This window comes from Atractosteus spatula, chromosome 2 (assembly GCF_055471065.1).
Source record: "Atractosteus spatula isolate fAtrSpa1 chromosome 2, fAtrSpa1.hap1, whole genome shotgun sequence".
In the NCBI taxonomy this organism is placed as follows: Eukaryota; Metazoa; Chordata; class Actinopteri; order Semionotiformes; family Lepisosteidae; genus Atractosteus; species Atractosteus spatula.
The window spans coordinates 12,422,424-12,446,972 of record NC_142707.1 but is presented as its reverse complement, the minus strand read 5'-3'; the positions used below and the strand labels follow the sequence as shown (position 1 = coordinate 12,446,972).

The 24,549-nt window shown below is 51.9% G+C and overlaps 1 protein-coding gene across 2 annotated transcripts in view; it reads left to right on the top strand.

Moving 5' to 3' along the window:
* Positions 1-22,105, top strand: part of sema4c (sema domain, immunoglobulin domain (Ig), transmembrane domain (TM) and short cytoplasmic domain, (semaphorin) 4C) — a 32,530-nt gene extending 10,425 nt beyond the window's left edge. For both annotated transcript variants that reach the window (XM_088929306.1, XM_088929297.1), the window contains exons 2-16: positions 8,394-8,626; positions 13,152-13,303; positions 13,441-13,503; positions 13,741-13,839; positions 14,193-14,289; positions 14,416-14,532; positions 14,626-14,777; positions 15,001-15,176; positions 15,480-15,624; positions 16,537-16,750; positions 17,137-17,252; positions 17,708-17,865; positions 18,514-18,596; positions 19,060-21,159; positions 21,430-22,105. In XM_088929306.1, coding sequence (XP_088785432.1) covers positions 8,524-8,626; positions 13,152-13,303; positions 13,441-13,503; positions 13,741-13,839; positions 14,193-14,289; positions 14,416-14,532; positions 14,626-14,777; positions 15,001-15,176; positions 15,480-15,624; positions 16,537-16,750; positions 17,137-17,252; positions 17,708-17,865; positions 18,514-18,596; positions 19,060-19,952 — 2,568 coding nt within the window. In that variant the 5' untranslated portion in view covers positions 8,394-8,523 and the 3' untranslated portion in view covers positions 19,953-21,159; positions 21,430-22,105. The remainder of the gene's footprint in view (positions 1-8,393; positions 8,627-13,151; positions 13,304-13,440; positions 13,504-13,740; positions 13,840-14,192; positions 14,290-14,415; positions 14,533-14,625; positions 14,778-15,000; positions 15,177-15,479; positions 15,625-16,536; positions 16,751-17,136; positions 17,253-17,707; positions 17,866-18,513; positions 18,597-19,059; positions 21,160-21,429) is intronic.
* Positions 22,106-24,549: the final 2,444 nt, after the last annotated feature.

Sequence of the window (24,549 nt, the reverse complement as noted above, 5' to 3'; positions counted from 1 at the left end):
GAGAGGAGCAGATGTCCTGTCCTGCTCCTGTGGTGTCCTGGCGTGGTAGGATGGCTCAGTCTGGCCAGACTGGTCCCAGAGAAAAACGGGGAAAAAGGAAGAGGGATGTTCAGGGAATGGGAACAGGAGAGAGAGGGAGATGAGGGGAGAGAGGTTGGAAAGGGGCTGGGTGCTGACTTTATTCTTGGGAATGAGCTTGTAATCAGTGGATGTTTAGTTTTAAAATGTTTTTATTTTGGCTTGTCTTTTTCCAGGGGGTATATGCGGAGCGATAAGTCTCTTGTGCCCTTGGGATTCGCTATTGTATACAGCATGAAATTTGTGCCAAAAACAGAATATCCTCCTACACGCAGAGTTTGTGCGTAGCTGTTTGAGCGTCATGGTGCTGGGGTGCCTCTGTGTTGGCTCTTGACGAATCTTGCCCGATTTGGTGCAGAGGCCTGTGACGCTCTTTCCCAGGAGATTCCGATCCAGTAATAATAAGAGCGGGAACAGGCCCTGATCCGCACCGTGGGAAGCTGTTGGCTTGGAGATCCTGGATGTGACCTCCCCCCCTCTGGGACGCCCGGCAGTGCTGCGTCTGTTTGTGCTGGCGTGGGCCGCGGTCCATCCCCTGCCTGACATTCCCACACTCCCTCTCCCCGCGCGTGGTTGGCGTGACCGAGCCCGCGTGTGACTCCTGAGGCCCGCTGTGGAAGAGAGCGAGTGCAGGGGATTTCCAGGCCGCGGCCTCCTGCAGCTCCTGACCGTGGGGTGGCGCTCATGTGGCGCGGGCCGGCGGGCGAGCATACTGGCTCCTGCAGGGGCTCCTCGGTTCTGCCAACGCCGGCCTGCAGGCCCTCGTCCTCCAGCTGGCGCGCCAATCCTGAGGGCATGAGTGACTCAGCAGCGGCAGCAGCTGTTGATGCACAGTCATCTGGTCTGAGCAAGTGCTCCCTCTGCACGGCCGATTACTAATTTATTGCTGTATCAATAACAAGCCGGGTGAGTCAACCCGTATTGACCTGAACACGGCTCTGCGTTTGTCACTGCCGGCTCTGCGGCAATCCATCACGAAGGGTACTTTTGTTCCGTGCGCTGCCTGGATGAATTGCTAAGCGCTCGGAGACTGGTGGGGGGCGAGACGGGGCTGTTTGTTCAGGAGAGCCAGGCGGCTCCTGGCCTGTCCGCCGGGAGCTCAGCTCAGAGCAGCGGAGGCAGGTGTGCGAGAGAGTGTGACAGGCCGCGCGTGTGCGTACGTGTGAGCTGCGTGCACTGTGTATGCAGCTGTGCTCGTGCGCACGCGGTTAGGTATTTTGTGATTTGTAGGTGCTTAGAAATTTCTTTTTGGACAAAAGAGCGCAAGAAAGCCTCCTCTGTTCTGCAACCTCTCCAGCCCATTTAGGATCCAGCCGTTTTTTGAAAGACACTCGCGTATCGTCCTCAATGGCACAGCTGGGTAACGTGTTCCAGACACCCACCACCCTTTGTGTAAAGAAGTGGTGCCTGGTTCTCGGTTTTAACTGCACTTCCATTTTCTAGTTTCCACTTGTGCCCTCGGAAGTGCCAAGTCCCAGGGGTAGGGGGGGTGAGGAGTCCCGGGGGTAGGGGCAGTGCAGACTCACAGGGGTAGGGAGTGAGGGTAGGGAGCAGCTGTGTAGAGTGTGCAGGATGTCTGAGGGTCAGAGGGCAGGGGAGCGATGAGGGCAGTTCATCATATTCGTTTACTCAGATTTCCACTGACTACTCCTGCAGAGCAGTCAGTGCGCGTGCTGAGCAAGGCCTCACGTATACAGTGACAGGAAAGAGGGGGGGTCTCGCTCGCTGCTCCCCTCTGCCCCTTCCTTCCACGGGCCTCGGACTCGGCAGTTCAAAGACCGTGTTCCTCGCCCCAGGTCCCGGAGAGCCACAGGGGCTTTTCACCCCCCTCGCAAGAACAGCCCCAAACGAAAATGGCCCATCTGGCCCGTGTGGTAGTAAGGAGCTAATTAATCCAAGGCTCTCCTGCACGTGTTTCCTCTGGTTCCTGGTGGACTGCTCGTTGTGCAGAAGTCCTCAGGGATGTCTTTGCCGATGCCTTTGAGGACCGTGAATACTTGGACCGAGTCCCCTCCTGGTCCTTCCTGTCTGAGGTTCAGTCCCTGTGAGTGGAGGACATTCATTGAAGTCCTGGAACGTACTGTATCTGCTTGCTCCTCTCTGGACTGCCTCCAGAGCCGCGCTATCTTTTCACTGAACCAGTGAACGCCTGGTTCGCTTTCCTCGATCTTCCTTCTGGCCCTCTCCAGTGGCGGGAGTGAGGGCTCACCGTTCCTGCCTGTGCAGAGAGGCAGACACAGCCGTGAAGGGCAGAGCTGTCGGGAGCATCAGGGCCGGCCTGATGCGCTGGATCCGGCAGCGTGGGGTCTTGGCGTGCCCGTGTGTCCTGGGGCTCCGGCCTGCTGGAGGGGGGCCAGCGCGGAGATGCACATCTGGACGACGTGCTGTACGGATGCACAGCTGCTCGCGGTCTCTGTCATGTCCAGGGCTGGTTGCCATTCAAAGAGCATTCGATCTCTAAGAGTTGTTTTTATATCACAGCGCATTTAATTTTATTGTCATTGTTCTCTCCGGTCTTTAATTCCGCTGTGTGTGTGTGTGTGTGTGTGTGTGTGATCGGTGTGTGTGTGTGTGTGAGATCGGGGCATGTGTGTGTGAGATCGGGGCGTGTGTGTGTGTGATCGGTGTGTGTTTGTGTGAGCGTGATCGGGGTGTGTGTGTGTGTGTGTGTGTGTGTGTGTTGTGTGAGCGTGATCGGGGCGTGTGCGCTCTCGGTCAGATGTGAAGGATATTAAATTGATTGAAAACAGACGCCGCCCCCTCACCCCTCCTCCCTGCCCCCTCCCTGGTCGCCCAGGCGGCCTGACCTTCATCCGAGAGGGGATGTGCGCCGGACTCCCCCAGCTCTGTCTTAAAGCACAGACTGATCCCTGATCCCTCTCTCTCGGCTGGCCCACAGAGGGGCGGAGAGAGAAATGGGGGAGAAACAGATGGCACCCGACAAATTATGGGGAAACGACAAAGGATTTGCAAAATGAGAGAGATCCAACAGAAAGAGAGGAGAAGAGAAAGATCTGCAGAGGGAGAGAAAGAGGCAGATATTTGACGTCTCTGAAGGCACTCTAGCCTGGAAACGCCAGACCCACTTAATCTGTGAGAATTAATCGCGGCGAAATCCACAGAGAGCTGTAATGCTCTGAGTTTCTGAGGAAAACAGGAAAATATAAAGGATTTCAAAATATATTGTTACAGTGTCTTATTAAAAAGAGCAGCCTATAAATTGTGACATTCTCCGTGTTTTTATACAGTAGTTCTGTGCCCCCTTAGTAAAATATGAGCATTGTGCATGAGCGTCTCTGTCAGGCCCTGCATGACAAAGCGTTGACCAAGCCAGGCTGTGCCTACCCACTCCTGCTGTGCTGCTATGTTGGAGCCTGCTCCGTTTGGTGCTTGGTATTGTATCGCTGGCGCCGGGGTGGCATCACTGGGTTCGGCCTGCGGTGTTTATGAGAGCGCGGTGTGGGGGGGGGGGTGCCGTGGTAGAATAATGGCTGCCGATTAGAATGAGAATCAGATCAGTTTACTGACCGGCACCAGCGGGGGGGGGGGGGAGGGGGAATGGGAAGGAAGGGAGGGAGGGAGAGGAAGAGGGACTGCAGCTTTCACACATCCAGAGCAGGGAGCTGGATTACAGGCCGGATGTGGGGAGAGGGGGGCAGAAGGGCCGAGTGGGGCTGATTCACCGTGCCTCCCCGCTGTCGGCTGGGCCCGGAGAGGTGGGGCGGGCCGGTCCGGTCAGCGGGATCCAGGTGATTCCAGCGGAATTCTTTGCTCTCTCCAGTGAATGACGCACAGGAAGGAAAAACAACCATTCATCATGCTGGCTGCTCCCCATCACCACTTCGCAATTTCAATAGGGCCCCTTTAAATGCAAATGCACATTAATCCTCCTGACTGTTGTTTTGTTTCTTTGCTAATCTGCACTACCTGGTTAGGGACAGTACTGGCATCCGGGGGAGCGGCGTTGACAGTGGGGGTGTCCAGTCCTGGTCCTGGGGGGAGGGGGGGCGTCTCTCTCCCCAGCAGCAGCCCAGGGAGAAGCTGATCCGCTGGTCCAGTGGAGCCAGTAATGAGCGGATTCAGAGCCGGGATTACAAGCCCACTCCAGGAGCAGGACCGGACACTCGTGGTGCAGAGTGAAAAGTTCGCTGTGCGCCCAGCCTGGGGAAAGGCTGTCAGACAGGAACTTGTGCTCTTCTGCCTGCTTCAGGAGCTGTGATGTATGTACTGAGTCGTTCCTGTTGCTCGTGGCTGTAGGGGAAGGCTCAGAAGGGGGAGGGAAACTCGTAGAGTAACCCAGCAGGCCTTTTTTATTATTCTTATTCCTTTTTCAGAGCAGGAAGGGTATAGTTAGCCTCCCTGTCCCTCTCTTCCTTCCTGCCCTTTATGGTGTAAATGGGTGCCGGCTCTGCAGTGGATACGATTCCCTAATCCCGGGCCCTGGCGCTGGATCCTCACGCGTGACAAACAGTCGCTCCCGGCCCCCGCCCTCGGGAGAACAGGAGAACAGGAGACGGGAGCGGTCCCACCCCTTTGTCACGGTCCTGGTGGAAAGTCGTCACCTCCGTGGACTTCCTTGCCCCGGAATTCTTCCCACGTTAGCGTTCCCGAGTCTGGAGCTCAGCCCCAGTGCTGCCCCTCGGCAGGTATTAAACTGGAAGGGTCTTAATAAGGGATTAGTGCGCTAGGGGGTCTCGCCCTTCGGGGGAGTAATCTTCCAGGGATTAACACGGAGCTCTTTTAGGGGTCCTGTCTTCGACATCAGAAGATTTGTGTCACACTCTGCTCCTGCACACTGTGCTCGATAAAGACATCAGGCAAGAGAATAATTACAGCGCAGGGATCTTAAATCCGACTTATTGTACAGCCGTTCAATAGGGGAGTGAATTCATGGGCCGCAGATATTACAGGACATGACCAAGGAGCTAAGGGCTGTGCTTCTGTTGTAGAATTCGTTCCGCGCAGGTATGCTGTGCCCTCATTACTGTGCTGCTGCTTCATGTTTCAGTTGATTGTGCTTTTATTGATTGATTGATTGATTGATTGTGGGTTGGATCTGGAGGTCTTTTGGGGTAAAAACCTCAATCAGAATAATGAAGAGAAGGGGGTCACATTAGAGATTGAGGGAATGCGTATGAATTGGAGGCCAGCAGAACTGACGGAAAACCAGTGATCTGAAGGTCTGATCTCCTTGGTACGCGTAGAAAACTGATCTGTTAAGCCCACGATAGGAAACGTAACTCTTTGAGATCAAATTTTTTAATAGAATTTAAATGGACCAAGTAGATAACTGGTCTTATAATGGACACATCTGATTCCAGTCAGGTAAGGGGATGGGTCAGTCTTCCTGACAATTCACATGGAAATGATCTGATAAGGAATGGGGGCGATGAGAGAGCGTGTCCACAGAGGGTGACCGTCTCTGGCACAGTCCCACCCCTCCCTTCTCCCCCTCTGGTCCTCCAGCTGTGGACACGAGGACTGTTGTAGAGAAAGTGCGTTACTCCCCCGACAGTCAGTACTGTGCCAGAATCAGCCGTTCTCGATCCTCAGGCTCTTCTGAAGCCGAGAAAAAGTGAGGGGTAAGCAGAGGCCCTCTGTGCAGCGGTGCTGAAAATAAAGCGTCAGGCTTTGTTGGCTGGATAGGCGCCTTGTAAAACCCGTAACGGCTCAATTTGCTGTGCAATTGGTGTCTTAATCTGTTTCCTTGCAGTACAAGTCCTTTTGCTCTTATGCCATTTTGCTGGTGCCAAAACTCCCATGGTGCTTTGCAGGGAAACCTCAGAGAGCAAATGGTCAGTTAGTCCATCTCAGAATAGGCACAGAGCGACCACAATGAACAGTGAGATGACATGAAGAACGCCAAGCTCTGTGCTTTCATCTGGTTTTGGACACCGAAGGAAAGGAAATTAATGAACGCGTGTTGAAAGCGTGCCCTGAGTTTCAAAAGTTCAATGGGCTGCATAATGCTTAACGTTTTTTTTTTTCTGCTTGCGTCTTACATTGCGTTACGCACTGCACTGCACCTTGCATCACAGCACATGCTACAGCACTTCACGGATCACATCAGCACTGGACAAAGAAGGTTCGGGTCTGAAGCCTAAGAGCAGTAACAGCTGTCCTCCCTGCTGCTGGGTCCTGCGTCGGCCTCCGGGCTTTTCCGATCCGCCTGGGGGTGGCTGGAGGAGCTGGCGCTGTGCTGTGCCGGATCTCTAATCCTTCAGGGCCCGCAGGCTGGCAGTGTTAATTTCATTAACACCTTCCCGAATCTGTCGCCCCCGCATGTCTCCCAGCCAGGAAGGGCGCCAATATCGCAGCGCACATCGGCGATGCTGCAGCCTAATTATCCCCTAATTAGCCGCAATTAAGGAGAAAGGCGATAGGTGATGCCCTGAGCGATGGTTGTGGAGAATGCGGGCTGGCTTGGCGCCCGAGCCCTACTCCTCCTCTCTGAATCTCTCTGTCCTTACCTCCTCTGTGCTCACGTGCTGCCCTTGATCTGGGCTGCTGGTACTGAGATCCGCCCCCCCCACACACGCACACACGCACACACGCACTGAAAGAAAGTATCATTATTTTTTCCCTCAGATTCCTATTTTGCCACCTCTGGCTTTCAAGACTGGGACACCAAAGCAATTATTAAGAAAAACATGAGCTTGCTATGAACTCACCATAAGACTGTCTGCACTTACTGCAGTTGTTCTAACCTAGCTATTAAAGCAGAACTGCGTGTTGCTTCAGACTTTCCCCATTTTTCCTATAAGAAAATAAATGTCGGCCAGCGAAAACGAACATCTTAAGTGTTTTAATGCTATGCTGTATGAGCTCTTTCTTCGTGGTTGGAGAGATGAAGGGTTTTGTCAGCCTCTGTTACCCAAATCCATATTTCCATGCGTGTGCTCTGTAATTGCACAATCCTCTGAGTTCTCCATTACGTCCCAAACATTGTACTGTCTGTAGCTGTACCGGATTGTCCAAGGCTTTGTGCCCATTGACAGTGCTGTTAATTGGCTGTGCCTGCTGTGTTTAGCCAATAAAATGGAAATAAAGTTGGGCGGGTGCTAACAAATGAACTTGCAAGGCCTCATGGGTAGCAGATGAGCTCACAGATCAGGACAAGGAGAGGACAATGTGTACAGTATTAACATAATATTACTGAAGGCTGCTAAACTCGGCACCCAGGATCTGACAAACATACTGGACATTTCATGTCCAGGGATGTATTACAGATTTCCTGTCACAGCTAGCTCATTAAGAGAACGCTCCTGGAGCCCCAGTTTGTTTATATGTCTTATTATGATCTGTCTGCCCACTTTTGGAAACTCAGTTTTGAACAATTCACAGATGTCCGTAGCCATCTCTCCCACGAGTATCTGAAGAGCAGAGAACTGGATGTTGTTTTGTTGTTTTACTGCACAACGGCTCAGTGACACGGTCTAATGGTCAAGGAGTGAGGGGTCACAAGCAGGGGGGGTACTTGTTCAGCGCAGCCCCCAAAACAAACACCAGATACAAGGGATGAGAATATTGAATAATGAAGTATTTGAGTATTGCTAAAATGTTCAGTGTTTTTTTTATCGGGCCTCTGTAAGAATAACAGGACTAATATGTATTATGAAAAATGTTTAAGTTTAGAGCGTCCAGCCTATAGATTTGTGGTAGGTAATAGCGTTTCTGTGTACGTTTCCCACCTTACACTCTTCTGTGGGGACACCATCCTGCTCACTGCTGTGTACAGTACTTCACCAGCCAATAGCAGGACTGGGCAATGACAGTCAGCACTGGGGCAGTACCTGTGAGTTCGCTCCTGGCTCACTGGAGCATCGCGCGAGGGTCAGAAATGAGCCAGCAGTCGCCTGATATTAATTTGTTTTTTTTGAATCATTGGAATGAAAAGAGCTGTTGACCATTGGTTACTTCCTTTTCGTCTTGTGGCAGAATGATTTTGTATTTTAATCGAAAGCCCCTACAGCACTCTGCAAAATTCCTGCCGCTGCTTGGGAAATCTCATTCCCAGTTGGCTAGTGACCCAGGCTCGAACTCGAGTGATGCTGGGCCACAGGGCTCAGTATAGGACAGTACAATGTCAGTGAGATTCGGTGAGCCGATTCACTGGAATCTCTTGCTCAGCTGAATGAGAGTTCAGAGAATGTGTAGTTCGATACGTAGTAATTCCACCAATAAGTGCTTTTCAGATACAGTGCCTGATCTTCGGTTTTCAGCTATATGTTTTTCTGTTAGAGGCTAACCAATATAATGCTTTGTCATGCGGTTTCAATGTCCTGACTGGTTATTATTATTTTCTTTTTGTGCAGGCCTCACATCAGACCAGCCCCGTCAAGGCCCCCAGTCCCAGGATCAGCTTTCCCTGGTGCTCAAGAGTATCGTCCAATCAGAGCGTTCAGGCAGAAGCGAGAGGCGGGGGCAGGAGGCAGGGCCAGAGGCATGGGAGGAGTCGGTGTGCTCTTGACGTGGGTTCTGATTGGCTGGGGAGAGGTCACATGCCTGGACTGGGACCCCGTCCCTCGCAAGACGGTCAAGCACAGCGGTGAGTTTCCAAACGGGATAAAGTCGAGGTGTTCTCCTGTTCCCTCTCAGCTACCTTCCTCTGTCCCTTTCTCCCCTTTCCTCTCTTTCCCTGAGTTGGTCTTTTGTTCTTTCCCTTTTCTCTGTCCTGTCCTCTGCCCCTCTCCTCTGTGTGCGGTGGTGAAGCAGCTGCTCTAGCACGAAGTTTACTAAAGCTGCCGGGCCGTGTTCCTAGAGCTGTTTGTGCTGTGCCAGTTTCGAAAAGCAGAACCATGGAGAGCTTGAGCATGGAAGACCAGCTGTCTCTTTAAGACTGGCAAAGGCCATCCTGCCCAGACACAGGGCACACATCCTGCCAAGCCCTGGAGCCTGGCAGTTCTTTTCTCCCCCCTGTCCCACTCCTGTCTTCTCCTCCGTCACCCCCTTCTTCCTCTGAATTCTCTCTTCCTGCCCTCGTTCTCTCTCCCTGATGGGTGAGAGGAGGAGAGGCCGAATGGAAAATCCGATCGACGCGCACAGGAAGTCAATATTGCCCTGGAAAAAATCTCTCCCACACACACATAGACTCCATATTTAATTTGCTGGTGTAGAACTGCATAAACGCTCAAGAGCCTTTATTGCAAGTTTAAATAACTTTAATTGCTGTTGATGGGGGAGCGGAGTCTTTAAAACTGATTGAGCGAGACTGAGCAGGGGCCAGGGAGGAAACAGTAAAACTGGGATTGCTCAGAATGGCCAACCAGAAGCCTTTTGTACAAGAGGAAGAGATAGAGAGGCGTTTAACACTTGAAAGAATATGCAAGGGCGTGGTTCTAAGTGAAATACAGTTGTTAAAAAGTCACTTGGATTTAGTTCAGTGTTCAATGATTGTGGGAGGCAGCACAGTGGTGCAGTGGGCCCTGGGTTCAGTTCTGGTACCGAGGTGTTATCTGTGTGGAGTATGTACAGTATACTCTTGCTGTGTTCACTTGGTCTTCCTGCAGGGCCTCTGGTTTCCTCCCACAGTCCAAAAACATGCCGGTAGGGCTTAATTGGCTACTGGGAAATTTGGCCCTGGTGTGAGTGTGTGCAAGTTTATCAAGTTTCTGTCTGTGTGCCCTGCGATGGCCTGGCCGGGTCGCGTCCAGGGTGTATCGTGTCTTACCCCCGTTGCTTCCTGGGATAGGCTCCGGCTCCCCCACGACCCTGCATTGGAAGAGGCAGTTAGGAAATGGATGGGCAGATGATTATGAGAGAGTTCAGTGGGAGTTACAGCGGAGCTTGACCGAGTCTCCTTTCTGTATTGCACGGATCCGATGATCAAAGAGTTCAGAGTTCAGCGGGAGTTATGGCCGAGCTAGGCTGAGTTACTCGGCAGCTCTGTACAGATTTGATGATGGAGTGTCTGATGTCTCTGTAAGCCTCTCTCAGCTGCACGTGTAATCAGCTCTAATCCTCCTGCCCAGCTAATTGGCGTTTACTCGTCACAGAGCTCTACACTCTCGCTGCTCCGGTCTCTGCCTGCCTTGTCCTTGGCCTATTCCATTTTACATATCCATTCCCACCCCAAAAGGCTCTTTTACACTTCCAAAAAACAGGAGAATGTTCAGAACGAAAGACACATTGCCTCTAAATGTGCAGTGAGCTCTGAAGCATTACAGAAGTGCAAATAATTGTTTCGTGCCAACACCGTGCTTTTAATTCATTACTTGAGCTCGTAGGTGGCTCGTCCGAACCCGTCCCCGGCCTTGAGCAGACGGAGCCCCTATTAGTCCTGCTGGCCGGTCGCTGTGTGTTTGTGGCCATGGGTGTGTCTGCCCTCACCACCCCCCACGACACAAACTTCGGCACAAAGAGCCTGCCTTCAGCCTCCCCCTCCGCTTGCCTCCACTTTCTCTCGCTGCTCAGCCCATCCGAGCTGTGTCTCCCTGCTAACCCATCATTACTGTAATTGGGGGGTACAGGCAGCACAGTTGGGAGAGATTCCCAGTTTCTCTCTTTCTGCAGTTCCACTTTTCCATCTCCTTCTCTTGCAAAATACAATTTAATTCCATTCATTCCCTTCGGCTTTGCCTTTTCCCATTCCCCCTCTCTCCCTCTTCCTCCATGACCGCAGGGTTCAGAGCTGCGCTGGGGCCCTGGGGTCTGGGATTTGGGCGGGAGTCTAGGGTAGGTGGTCAAGGGAGAGACGGGGAAGGAGGGAGGGAAGCTGTTAAATGTGTTTCTGTTTTTCCGGTAGACCCCAAATTAGTCAAAGCTGCTCGGGGGTTAGTGATTAGAGACTTGTGTGTGTTTTTTGGGGGGAGTACAGAATTGGATGATTATTGCTTCCCTCATCTCCCCACCTCCCTCTCGCTATAGAGAAATGTTAATCCCTTCAGACTGCTGCAGTCAGCACCCGTTGTACAGCATGGAGCAGGGCACTGTGCACACACGGCACTGGAGAAACACTGGAGATACACACGGCACTGGAGATACACACGGCACTGGAGAAACACTGGAGATACACACGGCACTGGAAATACACACTGCACTGGAGAAACACTGGAGATACACACGACACTGGAGAAACACTGGAGATACACACGGCACTGGAGATACACACTGCACTGGAGAAACACTGGAGATACACACGACACTGGAGAAACACTGGAGATACACACGGCACTGGAGATACACACGGCACTGGAGAAACACTGGAGATACACACGGGACTGGAGATACACACTGCACTGGAGAAACACACTATTAATGCACATTGCACACACACTGCACTAGAAATACACATGGTTATATATGTGCACACACTACACTGGCAATACCCACTGCCCACACACTACACTGGAAGTACACTGCACTGGCAATACACACAGCGTGTGCACACACCGCACTGGCAATACACACAGCGTGTGCACACTGTAAATGCACATAGCACGTGCCCATACTGCACTGGAAATACACACTGTACACGCACACACATTGCACTGGTAATACACACTGGAAAAACACACTGCGCACACGTTGTACTGGAAATACACACTGTAAAGACATACTGCGCACACATTGCACACACAACCCACAACGTAGCTTGTGCTGGACAGTTCACATCTGGTGGTTTTCTTTTCGATTTCTTTTTTCATTCTTCATATCTGCATCTCTTCATCTTTCTAAAATTCTTTCTTCCTATGTTTCTGTTTCCTTTCTTGCTTTTTCTCTGCTCTTTCTCTCCCCTCCTCTCTCTCAGTCTGCTGTGATGAGGTTGTTTCCTGTCCTTTTAAGGCAGTTTCAGTCTATCTGCCTGTGCTGGACTCTCCTCGCACCACCATCCATAACCCTGCTGAGTGTGTGTGTTTGTCGCTGTCTGTCTGTCTCTTTGTACTCCTGTGTGTGTTTCAGCTTCAAAGAAATCTTCTTAAAATAGCAGTTTAATTACACAGTGCAGTGTGTGTTGGTTCCAGTCCTAGGCTGTATTTATAGTAAGACTCCCTGAGACTGAGCTTTAAATAGAAGGAGAGGGACCCCAAGCTGCAGAAAGAGTTCACTGGTGCTGATGTGTTCTAGAGCCGACAGTGGAAGGTGAGGTTCAGCGATGGCTCTCTGACATCCACAGTTACGCTCCGCAAACTGATATAAGGGTCCTCCTGCACAAAGTCAGGTGTGATAATTACATGCACAGCTCTGCATACAAAAACCAGCAGCCTTGACACAATGTTGCAAAACACTGAGCATAACATGGTGGAGTCACTAACACCTCAGTTTTATATATATTTGTGGTGCGTAGAGCCTGATGCAAAGGGCTGATATTTCTGTCAGGGGGGTCAAAAGAACAGCAGGTAACCCGTTCAGCTCCACTGTTTTGTGGAGCGTGTTGTGTTGTTGCTGTTTTTGCACTCAGTTTCACCCCCTCCCACCCTCCTCAGATCTGGAGCAGGGGCCCAGCTGTGTGTGTGCTAATCCACACGGTGTGCTGTAAACACTGCATCGCACCACGCTCACTGAACCAGCTCCCTGAACATCTGCACACAGCTCCCCCTCGCTCTCTCTCTCTCCCTCTCGCCTCTTTCTCTCTGCGCCCTGCTCCTCATCCTCCTCTCTCTCTCTCTTCCTGCCTCCCTTCCTGTCTCTCCCTTCAGCACGAGCAGGACCTCTCTCCTGGAAGGTCAAACGGAGCAGCTGGGCTGTTAGTTGTGCTTCTTTGTCTCTGCCCCCTTCCTCCCTGTCCAGCACTTGTTGTGCACTGCTGCCCCACACTGGAGAAATTGTGCCAGGCTGGCCAGGGGAGAGTGACGGTCGCCCCATCCTCTCTCTCGTATGAAAACTGGAGTGCATAGCCGCAACTCAGTCTGAAAGAACTGGAAAGGTTGTTTCTCAGCAGCGTGTGTGAAGAGTGCCGATTTGGTTTGTGTGTGTCTGGTTTGGACCTCTGGCAGTGGGGAACGAGGCAGCTGTGCTTCGTTTCCCTGGGGACCGGTTTATCTGCGCGCTCAGCTCTGAAGATCAGCATACTGCTGCTTTCTGGCTCGGCATTAATCCCTCTCCCTCTTTCTTTCGCTGTCCTGCTGTCTCAGGGCTGCGCGGCGTGCGGCGTTTCTGGGCAGATGGGGTGTGGAACTACAGCACCTTGATGCTGGCGGAGGGAGCAGGGCTGCTGTACGTGGGCGCAAGGGAGGCGCTGTTTGCCCTGGACTTGAGTGACATCACCCGGGAGGTCAAGCCCTCTGTGAGTGATCCATTAATGTTGGTCTGCCTGTCTCATTGACAGTATGGCTGTATGTCTCACTATCAGCGTGTTTCACTGAGTCTGGTTGCCCTACTGCTGGCCCTCCTGGTTGTCTCACTGCCTGTGTCTCCTTCCAGATCAAGTGGCCTGCTCCACCTCTGAAAAAGACGGAGTGTGCTCAGAAGGGCAAAAACAACCAGGTACAGAGCCCCCCTGTGGATATTTTTTTCACTGCATTCAAACATTGCAATTAATTCACTGTTTTTGTGCACTCACATGCACACTGCCTGCAGTTGTACCTGTATACATCCAGTATACACTGGTCTTTCAGATGTATTACCCAAATGCATGAAACACCTTTCTCTCCCTCTCGGGTTCAGTTTCAGTATGTTATTACAATTATTCATGCATTAACACCTCTCTTCTCTCTTTCTCAGACGGAGTGCTTTAACTACATCCGTTTCCTGCAGAGCTACAACCGGACTCACATGTACACCTGTGGCACCTATGCCTTCCAGCCCAAGTGCACCTATATTGTGAGTGAGACCTTGCACCTGTATGCAGTGCGTTTCTCTATCTCGAAATCTGGACCGATTGCTCTGCAGCGTCCTTCGGTCCGAGATGTCTCAGACTGCTGTGCTGGTGTCTGACCAGATCCTAGATGTTGGATAATCCAGTAGCACAGCTGGGTGCACGAATCCTGCAGGTCCCGATCTACTGGCCATGCGCTGATCTTGTCTGTTGTTCTGGCCTTTAAAATGAAGATGAATGTAGCATCGAGCTGTTGCCTCTTTCAGCTTCGATAGGGGTGAAGTGGCTCAGAGTGCGATTGTGGGTTTAATTAGCCAGTTAGCTGGCCCTTGTGAACCTGTCCTTTGTTCCTCCCTAGGACTCGACCCATTTCTCCCTCGACAGCACCGCCCTGGAGGATGGGAAGGGGAAGTGTCCATTCGACCCTGTCAAGGGCCACACCGGCCTGATTGTAGGTGAGTGAGAGAGACCCCCTGACACTGTATATCTGTGTCTCTGCCTGCCTGTATTTCTCTCTTCTTGGCTGTATTTCTGGCACAGAGCGGATGGCTGGTCTCACTCTCCGACTGTGTTTTGTTCAGATAAGGAGCTGTACTCCGCCACCCTCAACAACTTCCTGGGCACAGAGCCGGTGATCCTGCGCAATCTGGGGCAGCACTACTCCATGAAGACTGAGTACCTGCCCACCTGGCTGAACGGTGAGACGGTCTCTCCACTCTCCCTCGGCTCCGGAGCTCAGGCCACACGGTGCTTAACAAGCCCCTCACCCCCGTGCTCTCTCTCCCCCTCAGAACCGGACTTTGTGGGCTCGTCGTTCGTGCGAGAGAGCAGCGGCAGTGAGATCGGGGACGACGACAAAATCTACTTCTTCTTCAGCGAGCGTACCGTGGGACTGGACTGTGAAAGCGAGCTCACGGTCTCCCGCGTCGCCCGGGTCTGCAAGGTAATGCTGCCAGCCAATCGCAGGCTGCCTTTCCTCCACCTGCCTGCCCCTGCCTGGGTTCTTGTCCAATCAGGGGCTGGACTGACGGTCTGTCTCTGCCCACTTGTCAGTAGCCACTCTGATTGATGGAGAGTGTGACCAATAAGACACCTCCCTTTAGTGTATGTGTCCAATCAGAATCACTCTCATCTCTGATTGACATCTTCTTTGTGTATCTGATTAGGGCGATGTGGGCGGGGCACGGACCCTCCAAAAGAAGTGGACGTCATTCCAGAAGGCCCGACTGGTGTGCTCGCTGCCTGAGCGTCACGTGACCTTCAACACGTTGCGGGCTGTCTACACTCTGACCGCCGCTGACTGGCGCAACACCGCCTTCTACGCCATTTTCCACGCGCAGTGGTGAGTGATCGTCCCTCTGCCTCTCTGTCTTCTGTGTCAGTTCCCCCTCCCCCTCTGCTGATCAGATCACTCCGTGTGTTTGTCCTTAACTCCTTCTCTCTCTCCTTTCTCTTACTCCCTCATCCCTGCTGAAAGGGGTTTCTGCCCTCTATCCTCCTGTCAGAGGAGGGTTAGACACGCGATGTCTGCAGTTCTCACTCTCTTCCTCCTCCTCCTCTCTCTCCGATCCCCTTCCTCCCTCTGATTCCACCCTGTCCGTCTCTCCCTCTCTAACCCGCCCTCCTCTCTCTCTCCTGCGCCCAGGGGCGATGTGGACGTGTCCGCTGTGTGTCAGTACCAGATCGGCGATGTGCAGCAGGTTTTTGACGGGCCCTTCAAGGAGTACAGGGAGGCGGCCCAGAAGTGGGGGCGCTATTCGGGCCAGGTCCCCACCCCTCGGCCTGGATCGGTGAGGAGGCGGGGGGGGGCGTGGGTTCTGGACTTAATGTAGTGGAAAACACCACAAGCCAGTTCTCAGCGAGCAAACATGGATCTTATATCATTACCTGACCCATCTTCCAATTCTGATCTGGTCATGTGACGGGTCATCCTCCACTGATTTCTGGGAAATGTAGTTGCGGCAAGATCTTAACATGTAGCCTCCTGTTACCTTGCCACATTATACATATACACGTGCGTGTCTTACAAAAATGATTTTAATTCCCCAAACTCATAGCAGTTGCCCTTGAGCAATGTCAGTCTTGAAAGATGCACCTTTTTAAGATGTATTCTTATGCCTGTTGCGCTGGTTGAAATTAAATCATGCTGATGAGCCCCAGTAAGAGCAAGAACAGCTGACTGTGCACACTGATGCACACACTCACACCATGACTGCCCAGTTCCAATGTCATTCATGACTCTGCTGCTGTTCAGGAGCAGCAGGTAGAAAACTATGCCAAATCAAAAAGTAATGCACTGAAAGGCCTTGTGGGCCCGAGGAAATCCCTGTTCTTTAGAGCTCCTGCAGAGAACTGGACGACTGGAGTTTCGGAGACGGGACAGGGAAAAGATATGGACAACAGCAAGTGGTAGTGTTTGGAGGGACTCTTATCGTGCAAATCCAGCCCGAGCATTCACTTGCTCTGCTTGATAAAGGACAATCAGCCCTTTTAAGAGCTGTTGTAATAGGGATTGCATGACTTTGCATGAGCGCGTACTTCTTTGTGGGACGTTTCTTGTGAAATAAAGGTTTTTTTGCGCGAAGGATTTTTAGTTTCACTGTCCGATGAAGGGACTGGAAGGGGAGCTCAGGGCTGTGCTGGAGAGGATGACCGGCTGTGTCCGTGGCCGAGACTGACCTGTTTGTGTGTTTGTGCGACAGTGCATCACCCGCTGGCACCGCGATAACGGCTATAACAGCTCCCTGCTGCTGCCCGACGCCACGCTCAACTTCGCCAAGAGGCACCCGCTGATGGACGAGCGTGCCCAGGCCCGCCCCCTGCTGCTCAAGAAGGGCGTCAACTTCACCCAGCTGGCCGTGGACCGCGTGGCCGCGCTGGACCAGCGCCGCTACAGCGTGCTCTTCATCGGCACCGGTACTGCCACTACGCCGAGAGAGGCGGGAGGGTGGGCGGGAGCAGTACTGACCGACCCAGGCTCCACTGCAGAGCGCACTGCAGTGAGACAGAGGTGCCCTCTAACTCCGACGGCTGGAGTTTCAGAACTTTGTTAGTTATTCACTCATTAACGGGAGAGTGAGAGATCAGACCCCCCATTACAGACTTAACAGATTTAACAAATTTTCACACCAGAGCTTTGCAAGCTTCGGTCACTTCATTGGGAGCTTGATTAGATATTGATCGCAGAGTAACAGACTAAGTCTGTTTCAGGCTTAAGCAGGGCAATTAGCCAGGCTGTCTGTGCCAGATTTGGAGCTTCAGTCTGGGTGGCTGACCTGAGTCTCTCTCTGTCTCTCTCTCAGCGGAGGGGTGGTTGTACAAGGCGGTCAGCCTGGGATCAGATGTCCACATCATCGAGGAAGTCCAGCTCTTTGACACTCCGCAGCCCGTTGAAAGCCTGATCATTTCGCACAAGGAGGTACTTTTCCTATCCACTGCAACCTGCATACGCACTGACCGCCTTACACAGAAAGCTGCACAGTTCTCTACACCCTGACCGTCTCGCACAGAGGTACAACTAACCAGCACATGCTTAGCTCATGCAGAGGTACATAATGTCCATCTCACAGAGAGAGGCATACTGACCAATGCATACTGACCATCTCGTTCAAAGAGATGCAAGCTGACTGTCTCATAGACAGAGGTGTACTGACCAGTTCATACTGACCACCTCATTCAGAGGGATGCACACTGAGAGCCTCACACAGAGAGGCTTACTGACCAATGCATACTGACCATCACATTCAGAAAAATGCAAGCTCTCTGTCTCATAGACAGAGGTATACTGACTAATAACCTGTAAATATTGTGAAACGTATGCTGACTGTACGGGACATCAGCATTAACTCCCCTGCCCTTTCTCTCCCTCTGTAGAAGTCGCTGTACGTGGGCTCTCGCTCCCAGGTGGTGCAGGTGCCCTTGGCCAACTGTGGGCGTTACAGCTCCCTCCCCGATTGCCTGCTGTCCCGGGATCCTTACTGCGCCTGGGACAACGAGAAGCGCGCTTGTGTCCGCACTGACCAGCATCATGGGTAAATACTGCTCACTGTCCCTGTTTTGTACCAATGCTTAACCTGCTGCCCGGTAATTTATTGGTAAATTCTATTGCAGCAGTCTCCAGTGCACCTAGGCTGATTGAGTCTGTCCCTGGCTCAAGTGTTCACAGTTAGAGAGCTTGTGGTCCACGTCTGCATATTGAATTTACCTGTTGTACACACCTGTCCATATATGTAGAGTGAGCATCCCTGTGGTCCACCTGTGTACAGTGAGAATGCTCGTGACCCAGATATATAGTCACTAAAGACTTGAGTATACGTTTGTGCAGAGCAGGATTACAAATGGTCCAGATGTACACAATGAAATAGGTTCCACATATACTGTATATGGTGATTGTGTCCTTATTGTCCAGTGATAGACTCACCTGAAGCCCAGATGTATCCACTGGGCTTGCCTGTGGTCTTGGGTAGGCACTGTGAGTTCACCTGAAGCCCAGGTGTATCCACTGGGCTTGCCTGTGGTCTTGGGTAGGCACTGTGAGTTCACCTGAAGCCCAGGTGTATCCACTGGGCTTGCCTGTGGTCTTGGGTAGGCACTGTGAGTTCACCTGAAGCCCAGGTGTATCCAGTGAGCTTGCCTGTGGTTTGACTATACAGTAACGGTGTCTGTGCTCCACCCCACAGGCCCTCCCTGAAGCAGGACATCATGTTGGAGAGCTTCATCCGAGGAAGAGCCAAGTTTGACTCCAGCCCCATCCCCAGCCCAGGTAAGAAAATGATTTCTGTACCAAGAAGACAGCTCCGAGCAGACGGCCAAGTCTAAATTTGAGCCTGAAAACAGGCTCGTACTTCATTGTGCTTTTCACTGCAAATCTTAAAGCCCCATGTGCTAAACACAAATTCCTGATCCAGCATATGTGGAACCTGGGTGTGTGAATGAGATAATCTGAAATTGTTCATTTCATTCACTTTAAAAACACTTTTCTGGACTTAAAAAAACAAAATCAGGGCTCTCCTGATTTATGGGCAGCAGATGCAAAATAATCCTGTTGGAAAATATGAATATTTTGGAGCTTACTGACACAGAACAATAAAACAAGACACACAGTATATATACTGTATAAGTACTATAGGTGCTGCATGTGGATGCAGCTGGAAGAGGCTCAGAAATGGCCAACGCTGGCTGGACAGCACCCCCTGCACACCTGATCTCCCTCTCTCTCCCTGCAGAGCACTCCAGGACCGGGAACGTCACCGTGGTGGTGGGCTCGGACCTGGTGCTGCCGTGCCAGCTGGTCTCCAACGTGGCCCACGCTGTCTGGCTGTTTAACGACCGGGAGCTGGTCATGGGCGGCGGGGACGACTTCGGCGTGCGCTTCGACCCCTCGCTGCGGGCGCTGGTGATCAGGGGCGTGGGGCCCGCCCAGGCCGGCCGCTACGTCTGCTTCTCGGAGGAGCAGGGGGTGAAGTTCCTGACGGAGCGCTACCAGGTGGCCGTGGTGGCCAGCGCGCCCGTGTTCATGGAGGCGCGGGCCCCGGACGGGGGGATGGGGCTGTTCTGGGTGCTGGTGATCACGCTGGGCGCCGCGTGCCTGTTCCTGCTAGGCGTGGCCCTGTATCTGCGGCGGCGGCTCAAGCTCACCCTGGGGAAGAGCGCGGAGATGAAACCCCTGGAGAGCACGCTGGTGTACCCCATCTCCCTCCCCAAGGAGCCCCCCAACTTCATCCCCAGCAAGATGGCGGGAGACCCGGACGATAAATTCTGGGAGACGGGCAACTTCTACTATTCGGACGGCTCTCTGAAGATCGTGCCCGGCCACGCCCTCTGCTCCAGCGCGAGCTCCAGCTCCCCCAGCGCCATCCCAGGCCAGCCCCTCCATTCGCCCAGCCGGCTCAGCCTGGGCAACATCCGCGGCTCGGGCAGCAACGGCTACATCCGCCTGAACCTCGGCTCGGCCGGCGAGGACAGGGGGGGCGGGGCCCTGGGGTCCGGGGGCGGGGGCGGAGGAGGGGGCGGGGGCGGGGCCACGGAATACATCAGCCCCTTTAAGGAGGAGCTGCGGCGGACCCTGCAGCAGAGGAGCGTGCTGCCCGACGCCAACCCCGAGGAGTCCTCCGTGTAATGGCACGGCACAGCACCTCCTGCAGGTCGGCGCCCGGTACTGCGCTTTTAAGACAAAAATCAAAAATCAAAAACACTCTAACCCAACTCAACTACCTCCCTACTTCAGGATTCCTCCCTCTCTCACTCACTGACATTCTGTCTCTCCCTAGCTCTCTCCATGTCGGATTTCTAGAGCTCTGACAGGCTTCCTAAAAAGTTCAGAGTTCAGATTCTGTCTCACCCAGCAGAACCTCATTCTCCTTATTTTCTTAATTCACTGGGTCCATCATTTCCAGACCACCTGGGCCCAGCTGTAGGGATATTTCCAGGAGGACCTTGGATTGAGGGGTTTGGATCGCTTCTGGCTCATCTGTGTTGTGAATTTTATGGAGGCACACAGAGGCCTGTTGGTCTCCAGTCCAGACGGAGGGGAATCCGGATCCACTGCAGGATGAAACTCGAAGAAGACAATCACTGCCTCTGGTCTCTGGCTGCTAGATGACATGTGTGCACAGGAGTGGAAGTGAGGGAGAGGTCGGGAGAGCAAGGAGAGAGAGGGGGATTTTTTTATGAAGGCGTGACTTGGACTTTTAAAAGAGCGAGTGAATGGTTGATCTTTTTATTCTCGTTTTTGTCTTTTTCCCAATTTTGTGTCTCAAGGACTTTGTAATAATATATTGTAATATTGCTAATAATGAAAATCAGACAAGTGTACTATTGTGTATATTTGTGGGACAATGACATGGCAGTAGAAGGGGTGAAAAGGGCTTTGAGGGACACTGTCTCCGCCACAGTGCATCAGCCTGTATTATTTCAGTTGCGGTATATATATTTGCTTATATACTGTACATCTGTTACAATCTGCTCTGGCCATTCCTGTGCGGGTCACATGACTGCCACCAGCCCTCCCCGCACAAGCACACCGTCTCTCGCTTCCTCGCTGTCCTGCTCGGCACCAGGCCACACGCAGACGTGGACTCCACGTGGACGCCCCGGTCTGATGGACGCGGACCTGCAGGCACGTGCGTGTGGACGCACTGCTGCGCGCGCCCGTGAGAACCGGCCAAGGTGTTGTAGGAGATCTGGGAGAAACGGACACTGAGACAGACAGATACCTGCACTCCTAGTTCCTGCGGCGTGGAAAGGACGTTGTGTGGTGGACATTTGGAGAGCCAAGATGGAACCCCACAGGCACTGCAGATCAGCCTGTCAGCCTAACCCCAGAGGTACGCCATCATTTCTTCTCAGCTCCTCTCCTCCTGCTTGTTGCTTTCCTTCGTATACGGAGTTGAAGGCAAAATTAAAAACTTCCTCATGCGTGACCAATCATTCAAGCTCATAAACCCTGAATCGGATCAGCTTTTTGTGCCTTGGGAATCGTCGCTCTTTCACGGGGAAATTGGAATGTGTCCTTGCGTCATGACCTTGGCTCCTGTATTAACTGCCGACCCCCGACTCCTGCTAAAGACGGCGCTCTCTCTGTTGTTTTTTTGTAGGGGCTCGACTCTGATGAGGGCTGTAGGGCATTGCTGCCCCCTGCTGGAGGGGAGAGACATTGAGGGGGAACTATAAAGAATGGGACAGTGACCACTTGGGAGACCCCCCCCCGTCTGGAAAGCAGACCAAAGAGGAGGCAGAGATTGAGGTGGGGGGAAACCAGACCTGGAAGACTGAGACCCAGCGATCCAGTATTTATCGGAGATGGGCGAGAGAGTAGAGGCGCAGGTCATTCCTGGCTGGACTGTACCAAAAAAAAAAACTGCTTGTTTTACTTCTTTTTCTGGCTTTTAATTGAAACTTGTGTAAATGTTTAAATCCGTCCCTGCAAAACCAAAAGGCATACACACAGAAACACTTCACAGCAAGCTTGTTAATAGCATGGCGTGTTTACATCACTTTTTATGTACATATAATATACGTGTGTATATGTGTATCTGTAAGCAGACTCTAAACACAGTGCTGTTCTAACCTTGGACTTCAGAGCAATGCCTGTCCCCTCTCACTGGTTTCTGTCTTTTATTTTATTGTTCTTGTTGATGATATTGGTTTCTTATTTTTTACAGGTGTACATTGTATTGTAACTTATTTTGCCTGTACAAAATGTTCAATATTTATTATCACTGTACATAGTTACTTATTTTTATATATTCAAATAAAGACTGAGAATCGCCTGTCCCTGTCTACACGCGTGTGTGCTCGGCAGATTCGACTGCGAGTCCTTTTCAGTCGCCCCGGCAGGTGATCGGTTGTTCTGTGATGTGATTGATTAGGTGTGTTATTTTAACTGGCCAAGGCTTTGATGACGAGCAACTCACATTTGGATCCCATTTGTATGGCAACTGAAGCAATCTGAGCGAAGTACCTTCCTCTTGGCTATATTGCATCTGAGATCTGAACCTACAGTACAACCTTCCAGGGGGCCGTTCTGAGCCCTAACTACTGTGCCGCACTCCAGTGAGCCACATCAGGCTTGATCGCCTGGTTTTCTGGTCCTCATTGTGTTCAGCTCTAACACAGGCAGGTCATTTTCATATCCGTGCCCTGGTGGAATATTGGGACGGCGTTAATCGTGGCGTCTGGGGTATTCAGCAGATGAGTGCTCTCATGACTCTCTCTCCCTTTGGATGGAACGCTGGTCCATTGCAGGGGGTCCCCAGTCATACAGCTGTGTGGACTGGTGCAACTCGGACAGTCTGCCTCACCAAGGCACAACAGCAGCCTAGTGAGATCAATGAAAAGAACTGGTCGTGCCATTGATCCTCTCCCTGCAGACGATGTGAATGTGGGAAGTGGTTCACTGAGCCAGGCAGACAGGTCTTAACATCTGCAGCAGTGATTAACAGTGACCCTGCCCTCCTCTAAAGACATGGCAGTGCGCCCAATTTTTCGGAAGGTTTTTTTTTCTCTTCTCCTCCGGATTAGTTGGTCTTGTGAGACAAGTGCAGAGCCGTTTGACAAATCATTTAGCATGTACCAGGTTTTATCTTACTGGGGGTAGAAAAAAAATAAATGACGAAAACAGCTGGTCAAGTAACTTTCCAGCTGTGTAATTAGATTCTCAGCCCAATTAAGGCAGATTTACTTGAGCTGCCCCCAGAGGGCAGTGTACAAACACAGTAACACTGACAGATGATTCAGAGAATGGGCAAGGAGTGCACTGCTGTAGAGTACTACAGTAAAATACAGTATTACTGTCCAGTAAAGCACACAGCAGTGATGTACAATCTATAATACAATGCAATAGTAGTATAGGCCAGTACAGTACTTTACTACACAGTGGATTGCAGCATTCTGAAGTATGATATGTAGTATAGTGTACATATAGGTGCAAACAGAGCACAGTGATGCGAAATACAGTCTATTTCACAGTACAGGCTGGTAGCGTTATGTGCAGTGGGGGGCAGCAGAGCCAGCCTGAACGAGCTGCAGTTCAACAGAGACCCAGTCGCACTCCGATGCTCTTTAATCCGCCTGTTCCTGCTCCAGACAGCGCTGCCTTACTCACAGGGTGAACAGCTGCCTCACTGCTTGCCCTGCCCCCCACATCCTCTCTCCTGCGCGAGCGAGGGATTACATCAGAGCAGGCTGAGACAGAGATTCGTATGACTTTCCGATAATACCCTGTTCATATGGCAAGAGCTGTACAGAGAAGAATCCATCCTGCCAGGCTGTGTTTTGTATTGTATACCGACGCAGCCGCTTCCCTTCTTAGTTTTCATTTAACACTGCTGCCTCACAGCACTGGGACACTAGGTTCACTTGCTGGGTACTGTCTGGGTGGAGTTTGCATGGTCTCCTTGTATCTGTGCAGGCTTGCTCCTGTTTGAACCACAGTTCATAGACATGCTGGTGGTGTAATTAGCTTCCTGGAAAACTGGCTCTAGTGTGAGTATTGTTGTGGTTGTTTGGCTGTGTGTCTTCCCTGCGAGAGACTGGTGTCCTGTCCTAGATGCCTGTTGCTTGCGGGGATAGGCTCCCCAGTATTGGACAGAGCAGTTAGAAAATGGCTGGATTTAATTGTTTTAAGAAGCATGTCAAGGCGGAAATGAATTACAGCAGAGGTGTTCAACCCCTTTCCTGTATATGACACCCATTTCACACAGAAACGTCAACACCCACGTTGTCCATTCCTGACTCACCTGAGCCGATCAGCTTCCTCAAATGATCCACTGGCAGGTGTGTGCAGCTGCCTGATTTCAGGGTGACCTACAGTGTGAGAGAGGTGGGCAGATCTCATCCTCGTTTACTTGTGGTTTTCACTCCATCTTAGCTATTAACTCACTTCTTAGCCTGGAAATAAAAGCAGCCGTGTTTTTCTTCAGTTCATAATCTGGTGCTCAGTGAGCTGTGTCCAGGGGCAGGAGTACTCTACCTCCGACCTAGAAGAGCTGCTGGACCGTGGCTCCCTGGGACCAGGGCTGGACACCCCTGTCCTCCTCAGCCCCCCCGCCACCTGTCTCTCAGCACGGACCAGATGGCCATTCGTGGAACCTCACTGCCAGGGTATTTAGGGCAGAAAATATGAGACATGATGGTCATGCCAAGAGGTCTGGCAATTGGAAACAAATCTGTCCTAGTGGGTTATGGGAGGCAGATTTCCTGGGATTCTTCAAAGG